The 16775-nt window shown below is 42.7% G+C and overlaps 1 protein-coding gene across 1 annotated transcript in view; it reads left to right on the forward strand.

Annotated features, from left to right (window-relative positions):
* The first annotated feature begins 1924 nt into the window (after positions 1-1924).
* Positions 1925-16775, forward strand: part of kiaa0930 — an 81185-nt gene continuing 66334 nt past the window's right edge. The window contains exon 1 of the mRNA XM_063216810.1: positions 1925-2378. Within this exon, the coding sequence (XP_063072880.1) occupies positions 2234-2378 (145 nt within the window). The 5' untranslated portion in view covers positions 1925-2233. The remainder of the gene's footprint in view (positions 2379-16775) is intronic.

Consider the following 16775-nt stretch of genomic DNA (forward strand, 5'->3'; position numbering starts at 1 on the left):
TGAATTTGTGAGTGAATGAGTGAATTCACTGCAACAAATATAGTATGACTTTAGCTTGCTTTCTGAACCTGGGATGCCATTCACTGGGTACATTCAATGATCCTAAATGCCTTTCTCGACCTATGCTTGTGGCCTTGTGCTTCACTGACACCCCACCTCCATGGAGAAAACAAAGAATAATGTTTCCCCCGCTGTCAGCGCCGTCAGTTGTCCCCAAGTACTATGGGGGGACTTTTCCCCATCAAGTGTCCCAGTTGCAAATAAGAAAATGACCTTTCAATGGCGCTTTTGCGAGATGTTAAATTAAACTTCTGTCGTCAATGAGGTCTTGCGACGTCCACACGAAACCACAAGCACAAGGTAGGAGTTAGGATAATGGGAAGAAGCCACTGCCTCAGTATCCCAATGGACATGCTATGCTTTCCCTGTCAGAACATGACATCATCCTGTTCCAATCAATGACGTCATATCATTGCATCTGATCTGACATGACTGATGGATGTTTCATTACGTTGTTATATGGCTGATGCTCTTCTCCAGGGAGCGCGGTAAATTAAGCGCAGGCGGAGGCTGGGGACCCTCTCCTCCTTTGGGGAGACGGAGACAGGCAGCCAGAGACAGGACTTGTTGACAGATGTACCCGGGCCCGGCACAAATTAATCTGAAAACCCTTCCCCCCACCTACAGACAGTTTAATGGGGACCCAATTCTGAGGTTTCCAGCTCCACCCCCTGGCCCTGGGACAACCAAACCCTTTGTCCCCCTTGTCGGCTTCCCTGGTCCCTGAGTTAGGTTTATGGCCACACAGTCTGAGTGCGAGGTGTCACCACCTGATGTGTGGAGAGGAGATAGAGAGTAGAGAAACCCCTGGATGATGAATAGGGCCCCGGTCATCTGACTGTCACCCGGCAGAGCCTTGAGTGATTGCATTACCTTGAGGAGTGTCTAGAGGCTATGCCCTACAAAGGCAAAGTACAGTAGGCCTACCTACTTCACTGAAACTGGTCTTGGTATTACATTGGATACTGTAGTAACTGCAAATTTGACAATATCTTATCAAATTTAAAATGGCATTTGGACCATTTGGATTTATCACAAGATAAAGGAGGTGTAATGACCATTTTCTGTCTAAAACGGAATTTTGACCAAATGCAGTTAGGCTACTGTACTTTTGCCTTTTTTAAGGCTGACCCCGCTGCAGTGAGCAGCACACCTCATTGTGGCGTGCTCTACCAAGGGAGTTATCTAATCAGTAATATGGGGGTGTCGGTGTCACACTATGCTTGTTGTGTGAAGTTATTCACGCTTGAACATTCAGTGACTGCTCTGGTCTTCATCTTGGTGTGTGGTAAAATAGCCTGTCAATGAGCCTCTCAGCAATCTAATGCACCACCCCATCATTGACCTCTATATTAGTAGGCCTACTATATCATTGGATGGTGCTAAGTTCTCGAAGGGTTGTTAGTATAGAGAGCCCCCTTTCTTAGTCTTTTTTAGCGCCCTTTTTTAGTGTTGATGGTAAAAAAACCATTTAAATTTAAAATAATAAATGTGTTACTTATTAAACATTTGTAGTGGTCATGTAGTCGTGTCGTGTGTGTGTTTGTAATGGAAGCGCAACTTAATGACCAAAGGGTAGTCTATTGCAAAAGAAGTCGCGTGCATCTGTGAGGAATGAGCGCGTGATTATCCACATCACCTCTGGCGGGTCATCCTCCTGTGAGTGACAAACAAACGCACCAGCAAATTTAAACGAGATGAGTGTTTGTTAACTAACTCCACTTCTTAAGTTGTCTAGGCTACTCTTTATTTTGACCATTGAGTTTGACACAGCATGTACGTCAATAATCATTCATTTACCATTGGAATTTCAAAATGTGTTATTCTATAAGTTGTATCTTGCCCTTTAAGTGGCGTTTGTTGTCTCCGCTACAGGAAGTGCGAGGGGTGTTCCCGTCGCAATTCCAGCTGATCTAATACGGCAGACGGAAGTCAGCCCTCCTCATTTGTTTTCATACTGCTACTCAAAAGTATTGTCATTACTCAGGTGTTGCGGTGACCGACAGTGGAATGCGTCTGTGTGAAATATCGTAAAGAATAAGGGACGAGGGATTTCTGGTTATTACGGAACTGGGGGTCTCCTTGCCCCTGTACCCACAACACCTCGCCGTGGAGTGCTTCTCCCTCCCGGGTGATTGCTCTGTAGCAGAACTGTCATGCGATCAGAGAGGGGATGGCATCCTTTCCGAGTTATTGTAAGACAGTCGGGACAGCGGAGGAGGAAAACGGCGACTTGGACCAGTCTCTGCAACAAATGTTAAAGGCCATCGCAGATGAAAGGAATCGCCTCAACATTCGGCAGGAAATTAGTGGTCTTGGTGAGTAATCTAGTCCTGACATTCATGCTAATGCGTCTCCAGCATCCAACACTTGTCATTATTTTATTCGCTCCACACAATGTGTCACCTCAAGTTGCTGTAGCACAGGTTATGCCACATGTCGCACATTCTTACAGAAAAGTCGAGTGTGGGAAGTGATGGTGTCCATGAGCGGTCGGCAATTAACGTTAGCTGCCTGCTGTAGAGACAAAGCTGGTTGGTAACAACACTGACGTCATTTCTCAGCACGACTCATACATGTGTGTATCTGTTCTGTCCTCGGTATCTATCTCATAGGCTATGCTTTACATTACAATTGTAGATAGAGCATATACCATCGACAAACTGTGTAAGCCATAGCCCGTGGTAGCGAGTAGCAACATACAGTATGATGAATACAAGGAGGAGCAGTGGAAGAGGCATGTCTGGGTCAAGGTTTAATGTGTGTTCATCGGCAGCGCAGATGCTCCACTTGTAGGCTATGAACCTCATAACGAATGATCTACAGCCCAATGTGTAACATTCAGTGTTCTTTATGATGATCTGTGTTGCCTGTTGTTCATTAAATGACCACCCCCTTTTTAATGGACATGTATTACCATTACCATCAGTTTCAGTATTGTTGGGTTTCAATTTAGACCCTACTTATATTTGTGTGACAGGGATGAAATTAACCTTCATATCCAAGCCCCATTTTCAGCTACTGTACCACATCAAGACATACTGTACTTCTTTCTTTCTTTCTTTCTTTCTTTCTTTCTTTCTTTCTTTCTTTCTTTCTTTCTTTCTTTCTTTCTTTCTTTCTTTCTTTCTTTCTATGCTTGCTTACTACGTTATTATATACGCACAGTTTCAGGGCAATTGTATTGGGGTCAAAGACGAAACAGGGTTTTCAGGACTCCAAAAAATAAAACTGTTCCCTGACACCGTTCTTCAACTTTTTTGGGTACATTGGAGTGTAGAGTGATTAAGTTTATTATTTTCTGTTCAGAAAATAGTAAGGAACATGCATTTTTACCCCATTTTTACCCATAAAATGTCATTCAGTGTAATACGGTGTTAAACAGTTGATGATGCAAAAAACATATAGATGACCTTAAAAAACTGAAATAAACTACTTAACATAGTAAAGGGCTATATTTAAGGTCTTCATCAAACCTAAAAAATTCTAGTAAAAGGCATTTGCAAATAGTTTTTGCAGTGTTTGTAGTCTTTCACCGAGTGCATTTCACCCATTTGGCTTTAAGAAGTTTTTCTACGGAAGAGAAAATCAGTTTTAAATACACATTTATTAATTTTTTGTATGTCCCTGCATGTGTTGTGCTAAACAAAAAAGTTTCGTAAGAATTTCACTTTATTTTCACATAAAAATGTGCATTTCACTGAATGACCACAACTATTACACTGAATGATGCCTTGGCAAAAAAGCCTATATAAACAGCCACTTTTCATTGCTATCATATTGTTACCATCATACTACAGTACTCAACGTCCTGAATGAGTGACAACAGAAATAGATGTTGTCAAATAATTGGTATTTTACTTAATATTGGGGCATTAAAACGTGTTTTGAAGAACTTCAAAGATCACAAGCTTAGAGGTAGGCTACAACTTAGGCCTAAAACAATAAAAAAAGAAAATGTTGTCTGTTAACCTGCATAGTTCGCGGATCTCGATTAGGGTGTTCTGATAATTCATGTACAACTTCCAAAATCCCAGAATCTACCCAGTAATGTGGTTGCTATATGGCAATAACAAGGTTGTAATGGAAATAACAATAAAAGTCATAATTTCAAGTAGTATCATCATATTATTGTATCGTATAGTAATATTGCAACTTATATTGCCGTTTTGATTCTTAATATACAACTATGAACTGATTACACTGAATGAAATGGCCCTTACACTGCATGTCACTGAATGACATCTCTTACACTGAAGGACGACCAAATACTTTTCACCTTATTTTTACCTTTTTACAAGCACACAGTTAGTCACCTACATGAAACAATGACTTTGACCCACAATGTTTACTATGTCTATTTAGAAAATATGCTTGTTTGGATGAATATCTGAGTATAAAAGTATTTTTGACATTTCACTGAATGACATCTGTTTTTGTGGACGCTGCTACCACAAGATAAAAATACAGAAGTTTCGACTATTGAAGAACAAGACTCTCCCTTTTCATCATCACTTAAGGGGTCCCTAGGGGTCCTTTTGATGATGTCACAAATTGTTGTGTGACTATCACTTTTTATTTTGATTTAAAAGCACCATGTTGATCTTATTACACTGAATGATATCTAAGGAATTGAAAATCCGGACAAAAGTCCCCAGATGATTTGAATATCAAAACAAAATGGTAATGAAACGTGCTTTTAATACAATAACAAGAACACTTCTAGAATTATGCCCAGAGAGTGAAAAAAGAATTTTGTTCGTCATTTTGCACAATTATTCAAGGATGTATTCATGATTTTTAAGTTCGGACCATTACACTGAATGACATTTTTGCACTTTATGAGATTATTTCACACATACATTGACAATTATTTTTCTTTAAATGTTACTGGAATGAGAAACCAGACTATGCTGTTTATCAGCATAACATTCAAAATTCATTAATTTACTTTTTTGATAGTTAAATGAGTGCGGAACAAAAAAAATGCACGTCTCGTCTTTGACCCATAGTCACTTCTTGGCCTTGGCAAGTTTGAGGAAGGCAAATCTTCAGCACCCAGAGCCTTTAGCTTCTCTGAAAACATCAAGTCAAGTCTAGTCAAATCAACTTTATCGTCAGTTTCTTTATAGGGCCTAGGCCTATGCACAGCTCATACAAGGAAAATGAAATGTTGCTCTTCTGTCCAATACAAAAACATGGACATACACAGGAGACGGACTGACATTTAGCAATACAATAAAGTGCAAGACAGGACCATTAACGATGTAACAAGTAAGAAGTAATAATAAATAAACACATGCACAAATCTTTTCCACCTCTTTGCCCTCAGCAACTTAATGATACGTTGGGTGGCCTACTCTTGTGGCACAAGAGATTTCAACGTTTCCTTTTAACAGCGAACAGAAAATGTGAACTTTGCATCCCTTAAGAGTAGCTTACTGAGTAAACTACTGTAGCTCTGCACGTTTGTGCAACTGACATCAGCTGCGTAGTGTGGATTGTATTGTAGAGAGTGGGTACAGACTAAATAATCTTGTGAATTGGTGCCAGAATGGTTGATCACAGCAGAAGCCGGTCTTTGTGATTGTAATTACATTTTTAGCCTCGTGGGCCAGGTGCACCAGCCTGTTCTGCTCTGTGTTGGCTGTCTGAGAGGCATTATCATATGAAGGCCATTCTACATAGTGGAGGGTGCCTAACGGGTCGCCCAGGCCTCTTAGTTCCTGAATAATGATAATAGAGAGAGAGGTAGAGAGGGAGGGAGAGAGAGGGAAAAAAACGACAGAAATTGAAAGCAGCTCTCAGAAGCATATGCTCAATTGATCAACAGGTGTACACACACGCACGCACACACATACACACACACACACACACACACACACACACACACACACACACACACACACACACACACACACACACACACACACACACACACACACACACACACACACACACACACACACACACACACACACATATGCCTGTCAAAGGAAGGTGTGTTGATTCAGTGTCTGTGTTCTTTGTCAGTGCCCGCACATACACTTCTGGCAGACGCTATGGAAACATGCAGCCAGATGGATATTTGTTAAAGCTATGATTTGTCTTACCATCTATCAGTCTAACCATCCATCCATCCATCCATCCATCCATCTATCCACCCATCCATCCATCCATCCATCCATCCATCCATCCATCCATCCATCCATCCATCCATCCATCCATCTATCCACCCATCCATTCATCCATTCATCCATCCATCCATCCATCCACCCGTACTTTATGCCCACCTTGCTTGGAACAAGGGAAGTGTGACGGAGGTCATCTTGCACCTGTTCACCCCCCTCGGGGATCGAACGTGCGATCTCGTCAACTACAACGGTCCGGCAATGGGAGACACAGTACGATACCGCTGGGCCAAGAGACTAGTCTCTCGGCCCAATGGCACGAGACTGTATGAGGCTATCGGAGGGAGGTTTACCAACGTTCCACGCCAACTCTGTGCTAGTTAGCCTCCGTTACACTCTCCCCCTTAAACCTCACTCCCATCCGGGTCACGGCACCACTGTGACGGAGGTCATCTTGCACCTGTTCACCCCCCTCGGGGATCGAACGTGCGATCTCGTCAACTACAACGGTCCGGCAATGGGAGACACAGTACGATACCGCTGGGCCAAGAGACTAGTCTCTCGGCCCAACGGCACGAGACTGTATGAGGCTATCGGAGGGAGGTTTACCAACGTTCCACGCCAACTCTGTGCTAGTTAGCCTCCGTTACAGAAGCATAAAGATATACGTATGGGGGAATGTCACATCACATGCATTCATTCTGGCAGGCAGCTGTGTCATTGGCGTCAGTGTGATCAGGCCCATGTTATGTTTGTTGGGAGGCTGATTAGAATGCAAATGACTGTTTGTGTGTGTGTGTGTGTCCCTATCTTGCTTGTCCTCCTGCTACACGTGATTGAGCTACACTCACTAGCAGCCTAACCTGACTGATGAAGTGTAGCATGCTTTTTTGTTTTTTTCTCATGGCTTCTCAGACAGTGACCACTCAATTTTTAGGCCAAAGCCGCAGTTACCCCAGTCGCACGGGCAATGCTGCTAGACAATGTTCATGTTTTGCACATGGCACACTCAGACATTTCATTTCTGTGCAAGTTTACATTGTTTTGATTCATCTGTAGTAATACTTTGAAGATGGTACATTTATGTACGTAGACTCTACAGTAAAATATTACCCACAGTGATCCCAGTGACCTTTTTTGCTCACCAGCCACCTTTGCTCACCAGCCCTTTTGATTGCCAGAGTTTTGTTGACAGTTTTTTGTTTCTTTGGAATATTTCTGCATTTAAAAACAAACAATTGGTGCAACTACTGTGATTTGTCACACCAAAGTATCAGCTACCTGTCAAAGTGGCTAGTGAGACTGAAATTATCACTAGCCGCAACCAAGCTTTACCAGCATTTGGCCTGATGGCAAGTACCAATGTCAAGCCCTAATATGTAGACTCAAGCATAAATTAAACCTGGAAATGGAAGTTGTCGTGTCTCAGGCCCCTTGTAGAGAGTTACTTGTGCACAATCCCTGGTGCTGAACAAAAAGATTACGTATTTTTGGAAAAAAGGTTCGCACACTTTGGATTTTTTCAAAAGGCCCCTGCCTCGTCGTTCTCACTTCTCTGTCTCGGTTTCCCTGTCTCTATCAGATCACACACCTCTTCTTCGGCCTCATCATCAGGGGTGTAAATAATAGTCCATATGTATCGATGCATCGATCCTAAGGCCGACAATTGAATCTAATCGTATCGTATCCTGGGGCATTCTTAAGTATAGTATCGAAAATAATCGAATCACTGCCTTTAGAAATCAATATAGAATCGTATCATCATCGAGGCTGTGATTTACACCCCTACTCATCATTGTGCTATGCTCACATGCTGTGCTGTGTCTACTGTGCCCACTGTATTATGCCTGCGCACAGAAGGACATCCATCCCTCCATGCATCCATCCATTTATTTCCCTGTGCCCTTGAAAGCCCTGTAGGCAGCACTGCGTCGTCTGTAGATAGAAACCCATGTTGAGTCAGTACCTCTGTCTCTGCATATCAATTACCCACTCCAGTGACTCAGGGAGAGGCCTATTGAGAGAGCACCTCCGTCCAATCCTAACCCCTCTTACCGTACCGTATCTTTTCGCTGGGCCCTTTTTTTGTTTCAGCAGGGCCAGTCTGGTGTAGTGTAACTTTAGTTTAGTAGGCTAAAAGACAACATGCTGCCCTAAGCACGGCAGAGGTGATGCCGCTTGGCTTTGAGGCTGTTTCTGATGCAGCAAGAACGCAGAGAAATGTACATCGCTGTACAGCAGTGTCTTGCCATGCGTACGGTGTCATATGTAAGCACTAGCTGTGTGTGTGTGTGTGTGTGTGTGTGTGTGTGTGTGTGTGTGTGTGTGTGTGTGTGTGTGTGTGTGTGTGTGTGTGTATGTGTATGTGTATGTGTATGTGTGTGTGTGTGTGTGTGTGTGTGTGTGTGTGTGTGTGTGTGAGAGAGAGAGAGAGAGTGTGTGAGAGTGAGTGAGTGAGTGTGTGTGTGGGGGCATCACCCAAAAGAGTTGAGAACAACTACTAATGACTTCTCTTTTTTGTTTGCCTGTGAAGGGTGGACTGAGGGGTGGGATTTTGTGGGAGCATGCATGTGGATTTGTGATGTTTGCATGTACTGGTATATATTATGCAGCTTAGCTGCCTTATTCATATGAAGAGTAATACAGAGTGCATTACATTTCATTTTGCAGATGCTTTTACCCAAAGCGACTTACAATCGAGGGCATATTCACGGCATACAACACTTACAGATACCAAGTTTACAGGAAATGAACAGAACAATAGGTGCAAATGCTTAAGTTGTATGCAGCAAAACTAGAAGTACTCTTACAGATGTAATTACAACGCTAGTACTTATTATAACCATGTCATATCATACCACTAGTCTTGTAATTACATTTGTAAAAGTAGCCTACTTCTACTTCTTCTTTATACAACAACATTGCAAATACCAAGTGGGGTTAGTTTTCCTGTTTGTTTCTGGGGTTTTTTTTTGTGGAAAGGACAAAGTTCAGTTAGTTCAGAGCACTACTGCATTGCCTTCTTTTCGCTTGAGGGAATGATTGACTATGTGTGTCGTGAGGTTGTGCTGTACGCACACAGTATGTATTACACTCAACCATAGTGCTTTGGAGAGGAGTGCATTGTTTCACTACTGTGTTTTATTTAGTTCTGGGTGTAATGTACAATCTGCAGTAGGGTTTTGGAGAAGAGAATAGTGCTCTATTGCTTACTGTAGTGCAGGGCTTTTTCTGAACGGGGAAATAGGGGCGCTGCACCCTCATACCTCTGTGGGTGCACCCTCATACTTTTATTTTTATATATATATATATTTGAGCGCCGCTAGTAAATTAATCATTCACGGGGGGGAACACCCCCCGTAACCCCCCGTAACCTGCCATGATGCTCCCTCATGCAAAAAAATCCTAGAAAAAGCCCTGGTAGTGTATGTTGTAGTTTGCTGTGGATGGATAGATGGATTGGTGGCCGTTTTGGGTAGGGTGCGCACATCCAAAGTCACTTGTTGCAGGTGCCACACAATAGTGTCAGACAGTTAAAGAAGGTAGGTCTGACTCTGCACACTGCGAAAAAAAAAGCTCCATAAATGAACTTAATTAAATTAAAACAGGAACGCTTCGACCGAAACGCTGCTTTTTATTTGATGGTGCTTATTTCGCAGTGTGCAGACCTAGCTTTTTTAACAGATGGATGGGTGGGCCATGCCCCCTGCAGTGGAGTCCTTCTGGCTGTGCTGTGGAGAGCAAGCTCAGCTACAGCGAGCCCCACCACTATCTATCCATCCATACCCAGCAGCACCCCACAGTGGGGTTAGTCTCCGGCTGGCTTTGGCTCTGGGATGCGTGATGCATGATGCATGGCGCATGGCGTGGTTGAAAATGCCAGTCTTTGTCTGAACCTGCTGAACACATGCGTGCACGCACACACATATGCACACGCACACGCACACGCACGCACACACACACACACACACACACTCCGATAGTGCTTAGAAAACATTGTTGTCAATATTGGGTGTTTCCCACGGTTGGGAAAAGCCCACATTCTCCCTCCAAAATGGCATATTTTTTGTTGAAACTTCTTGAAAGTTTTGTTGAAAGTTGAAAACTCATTTGGACACAGACTTATAGATTTACTTATAGATTTGCACACACACCAGCCTCAACAAAGTGCTGAGCACTGCTCTGCCAACGTTCAATTCTGCTGTTTTCATTACCACCACCTCGCACACTGGCACCAAACTGCCTCGGCCACTGGCAACACCTGTTGATTTTGATTCAAAAGTGTACTTTTATTTAATCTGCAAGATAACATTCACTACGAACCAGTGTTTGCTGCATCGTGGGAAGCGAAACTGTCCGATTGGAAGTGCTCTGCAATGCAGTCGGAGTTGCGGCCATAGCACCTTAACACTTACCGTTCCACCACTGGAACATTGTAATAGCCATTGAAAAATATTCACTACCATAGTAGCGCTACACCCCCATGACAGTGCAGAGGGCCTTTAGTAATAGATTATGATTTGGTCATCGCCATTCTGGTAACAGCTTAGTTATAACAGGGGCTGTGTCTTAAGGGGTTAAATGTCTCATGAAAGGGGTGTGGTTGTGGTTGTGGTCGTGGTTCTGTGTTCGCTGGCTACTGTGCACAGCAGTGGTATTGCCTAGTGGCCCTTTGTCCTTTGTTTTGTTGGGGACACTTTTCTTTGCCCAGTAATGATTTCACCATCACATGAGGCCTGTTTGGTCTGCTCTCAACTCCAACACTATTTTTTGTAATTTACTTACTTTTTACTTACAAATGTATTTATTTCGTTATTTGTGGGGGTTTAGAAATCAAAGAGGTTTTTGCATTCAGCAACCATGTCCTGATCCCTGACCCCCAACCCCCCCCCACCTGCTCTTCATAGGCGGTCTCCATGTACGCGGCTGTCTCTCTTCCTCAATGCACTCTCTTGCTACATATAAGCAACAGTAAATAACTAAGTAGTACTCTTTTTTAAACCTCAAAACGATGTTACCAAACATGTCTGTCCATCAAGGCTTTCCTCAATTCACTGCTGCCAACATCCATCGGCTCTAACTGCACCAGGAATGACTAGAACAAATTGTCGCTGCTTGCAACACCTTTTGTGTAGTAGTAGTAGTAGAAGTAGTAGTAGTAGTAAGCTACAGATACTTAATTGATTCAGGAGGAATTAAGATTTAGATTCTTTAGGTTTTGGATTCTTTAGATTTACAATGTGCACTTTGCCCTTATAGAGTACAGCTGTGGTTCCCAAACGTTTTCAGCGGAGATCCCTTTTGGATTTAGGAACATTTTTGCGACCAAATTATGGAACTATAAATTATGGAATTATGTTAGCTGTTAACCTGTGGATTTCCTGTTCTTATGCAATGTCCCTTTTGTCTGCGACTCCCCTTCAGTCCCTTCCCGACCCCCAGCTTGGGAACCGCTGCAGTGCATGATGCCATCCATGGATGCTGATTGTGTGTAGCCTGCTGTGTGTGTTTTAGGATTAATAGAAAGGAATCTGCACCAAGTTGCTTTTTCTGCAGACGTTTGTTCTGCATAAAAAGCTTGCAGCGCTTGATTTATATTTTAATTGAAAAAAATTGAACATGAACTCATTCATTTTGCTCATTGTAAAGACTTTCATTAGTTTTGCTATTTGCAACACTGTCTGGCTAGTCTTGTGACATTTATTATTTTACACTAACAGTTTATAGATTTTTTATAGTGTAGTTGTAACATTAATGTGTGCGAGAGAGGGGGGTTAATGTACCTGTGGTGCTGTGCTTTTCATGCATCCTGAAACCAGCTTTCAAGTCAGAATTAAATCATGAACAAAAGCCTGACTTTTCGAATGTTATTTCAGATTGTGTTCTTATTAGAATGTTAGGACAGACAGACAGGGGTGGTTGACGTTTAAGGGCGTAGCGAAAAAAAAAAAAAGTTTTTCAAATTCCTGAAAAAAATGATGGATAAAAATTGGAAAAAAATAGAAAAAAATAAAGCACTTAGTGGTCTGTGGAATTTCACCTTATTTTTGCCATTTTTGGGAAAATGTGTCCTGCATCAACACATTGCATAGGCATGTCACACCGCAGGAAAATGGAGTCACACCACAGGGAATTCACTGCATTATGGCCATTTTAATCCTTTTGTATACATGACTGACATCTGAGCTCATGCTAACTTGATAATGATATTGTGTTTAATCTTAATATGTGTTTTCATTTATAAAAAACTTTTTTTCCTCCTATAAGAGCAGTCACACCATAGGACACCATAAAATAAACCTAAGCATTGCGTGACAGAAAGATTGCAATATGAAGACATATTAAGAGGTTAAGAGTCACCTTAAACTTCCACAGCACTCTCCATTAACTGAGGTACGGAGCCAGTCTTTAAGACCCTTGTAGTTGGCCTTGCAGCTGCCCATTCACAAACATTGACATACATGTCACCCCACAGGACGCAATTTGTGTTACGAAATTGAACTTGTAGTTAATATTACTGTCTTGAGTTTTTTTCACATTCACATATCTAAATATAAAGTTAATATTTATGCAATCATGCCAAATGCTTCATACATTATTCAAAATGTTGTTGGTTAATTTATATATATATTATATTCCAGGTTTCATTAATGTTACAGTCACACCGCAGGATATTTGACATATAAACCTTTACATAAATCTTAACAAAAATGTTTCTTCTTATCTAAGACTAATATGAAACATAATGGACCACATCTTCTTTCATTGACATTTGTTTTTTAAAGGAAAAATAACAGTTTTGTAGGTTTTTAACCAATGTTACGAAAAAACAAGGCGACACGTCTCCCACCCACAGACAGACAGACAGACAGACAGACAGACACAGACAGACAGTCAGACAGACAGACAGACAGACAGACAGACAGACAGACAGACACACACACACACGCACACACACACAGAGACACACACAGACACACACAGACACACACAGACACACACAGACACACACAGACACACACAGACACACACACACACACACACACACACACACACACACACACACACACACACACACGTATTGTTAAGCATGATTTTAAATCTTCCATAAAAAGTGCTGTTGCATATTTCCACCACATACTTGGTCCGATCGTAAGCTATATGTGAGGTATCCATGAGTCACTAGCTTTTGACTGAGCTCCAAGACGCTACAGTACATGGCCTGATCAGTACTCCTATCCGGGCACAGGCAAGCATCCTTACATAACTGCAATTGCTAAAATATGTATAAATAGCCCAAATGTAGCCTGAGAGAGAGAGACAGAGACAGTTGGACAGACAGAAGTATAGACAAAGAGAAATAAAAATGTTCACCACGAGGAGACAAAAATAGATTTTTTTTTTTTTGGCCAAGCCCTCTGTTGTCAGTACGCTAGCGTAATGGCTCTCTTTTGGGATTTGGCTGCGGGCGGCCGAAATTACATTTGAATTGATATACAGGGTGCTATATATAGGCTGTCTGGCTTCATCAGAGGGGCGCTGGCTAGCTTTGGGATGTGAGAGAGGGGGAGAGTAGTGGCCTAGTGGGCAGGCCCACTCCAGGCACAAGCAAGTGTCTATAGCGACAACGCTAAGTTAATTGACTTTGAGTATTTGAGTATAATTGAGTATGGAGGAGCTAGCATCAGAAGGGACAGAGGCGACTTGGGTGACAAGAGACGATTTGAGTGACTTGAGCAACAGTATAGTTCAGTGAATATTATGCAAATGAGCTATGATGCGGTTTGGCAGCAGCTGCTGCAGCAGCCAATTGAAATGTCGGAATGCTTGCACTCTGCTTTTAATGGTTATACTCGGTCGCTTTTATCACTTGTGTCGCTCTGGCTATGAAGACAGTCCAGTGACTCTTTGAAACTTTGGTCTCTTCTGGTGTTTTTGCAGTACATGATTATATTACATAAAAAGACACTTTAATCCAAAGCGATTTATTAAAGACGGCAAAAACAACTTCAGTACATGCTGTATGTGTGAAGTAGTACAGCCCTCTTTGCTACTGTGGTCAAAAAGTCTCTTGTACTACATACTACCTCATTTTTGTCACAGAAGAAACATTTGATTTGCTTTTATTTGCCTATGTTACATTTTGTATGGCAGTTATCTTAATGGCAAAACTGAACTTAACACATGGCCACCATCTATGTTTTTTTTTTAAGTTAACACATTTTCATATCCGTCATCATTCTCAGTTCCCTTCCCCATAGTGGGAGGTGTTCAGCCAAATCAACACACACACACACACACACACACACACACACACACACACACACACACACACACACACACACACACACACACACACACACACACACACACACACACACACACACACACACACACACACACACACACACACACACTCGCACGGCTATGTTTCCCCTTTCTGCCGCTGTTGACTGATCAAACCCTTGACTCCGATCTCTCAGTTCCCACGTGTGGCAGTGAGTGACGCACTGTACTGCAACACGCCGATGAGTTGTCCAGTCACAGGCTGCTGACGGGGAGAGAACAGGACAGAAACCGAGTCAGAAAAGACTCTTCAGTCAGAGATTTATAAGCAGGACTGTTATCCTAAGTGTGTGTGTGTGTATGTATGTGTGTGTGTGTGTGTGTATGTATGTGTGTGTGTGTGTGTGTGTGTGTAGTCAGAGACCGCATTGATCAGAAATAACAGTGTTTGTGTGTGTGTTGGCTGGTCACCTGACTTTGAACCCTTGACTGTGTTATCTTTGTCAGTTGGACATACTCTACTCCAAGTGTTTTGATGTGCAAATGACTCTAAAATGCAATTTGTTTTTACAGCTTGTTAATTGGCTAGCAACTCTGTTGGTGGGGGAAGCACATCCCTGTTCTCTACTGTACGACGTCATTAGACGGACGTCTGTTGATCCAACCTCTGATAACTGTTGATTACACACACACACACACACACACACACACACACACACACACACACACACACACACACACACACACACACACACACAACTGCTCTATCTGCAGCAGTGATTCTCAACCTATTTTGAGCAAACACCCCTTTGGCCTCATCAAAAGCCTGACTTCATCACAAGCCTGCCAACCATGCCAAGCCCCTGTTAGTATAAAAAAAAAAACCTAATAGACTAATAAGTACCCCCAATGGCACCCCTCCTCTCAGCTGTATTTACTATAATTATACTTTTGGCCCATAGCGTACAATTCTATTCCTTACAAACAAAATAGGCAGACAGTGAGCAATCAACTGCACCTCGAAATCTGTGAGTTGCAGTCAGATCCGTGGTCCTGTGGCCCTCCAATGCTGGCGATGAAAAAACGTGGCCCCCCTCATCATAAAATTTGCCCATCCCTGCACTAATCTATAGCGTGCACGATTTTACTGTGGAGATGGTATGGTTGGAGTACTGAATGTGAGTCTTTGCAGTTACACACATGGGCTGTCTTTGCCTGGACTAAAGAAGCTCCTCCCTTTAATGCCAAACTATCTTTTGTATTGTTACACACACACACACACACACACACACACACACACACACACACACACACACACACACACACACACACACACACACACACACACACACACACACACACACACACACACACACACACACACACACACACGGAAATTATGATGATTTGTTATTTTTTTGTTATTTTGGTCATCATGGTAAAACTGCCAACAAATGTTGACAGTTCACACAGTGAGGCCTTTAATCTCATGCATCTTGTCTAATTTAATTGGATATTGTAATTGACTTTGTTATGTGCACAAAGGCACAGTGAAAGTCAGACTGTCTAGAGACTGTGTGTGTGTGTTGGGTTGTCTGTGCTTACATGTGTAGCAGCAGCAGCAGCAGCAGGCCTATTGCCTTATGGCCTCTTAACCTTGGCTTCTTCAGCCCGCCTCGTTGGATGGCTGCTCTTTTCCTCCCTCCCTCTCTCTCTCTCTCTCTCTCTCTCTCTCTCTCTCTCTCTCTCTCTGGATTCGCTGCCCTCCAGTTTCCTCCACTTTCCTGCCCTCCCTCCATCCATCCAAAGGACCTCCTCTGATCTTTACTTTTTCATCTCTGTCACTTCATCTATTTCTCTTCCTCCCTTCTCCCTCTTTCTAAATTACCCCCTCTAAGTGCCCTCAGCGTCTTGGCCCTTCCTCTCTGCCCCATTCTTTTTTTTGCCTCACTCTCCGTCTCCCTCCATCCACAGCCTTCTTCCATCTCTTCCTCTGCACCCCTTCTCCCTCCTCCTCCTCCTTTTCCTCCTGCTTCTCCATCACTCTCTCCTTACTGCATCTAAACAAGAGTCAAGACCCTGTAATACCGCTGTCTCAGCCACATTGCTCAATTGTGTCTGCGTGTTCTACCTTCATAGCATTTTATACATGTTCTGCATTTGATCCTTGCATTCTCTCTCTCTCTCTCTCTCTCTCTCTCTCTCTCTCTCACTCTCTCTCTCTCTCCTTTGCTCTATCATCTCGCTCTCTGGCCATCCCTTCCCATCCTGTTTTCTACCTCTGTCTCCCTCTCTATA

Source organism: Engraulis encrasicolus, chromosome 15 (genome assembly GCF_034702125.1).
Source record: "Engraulis encrasicolus isolate BLACKSEA-1 chromosome 15, IST_EnEncr_1.0, whole genome shotgun sequence".
NCBI lineage: Eukaryota > Metazoa > Chordata > Actinopteri > Clupeiformes > Engraulidae > Engraulis > Engraulis encrasicolus.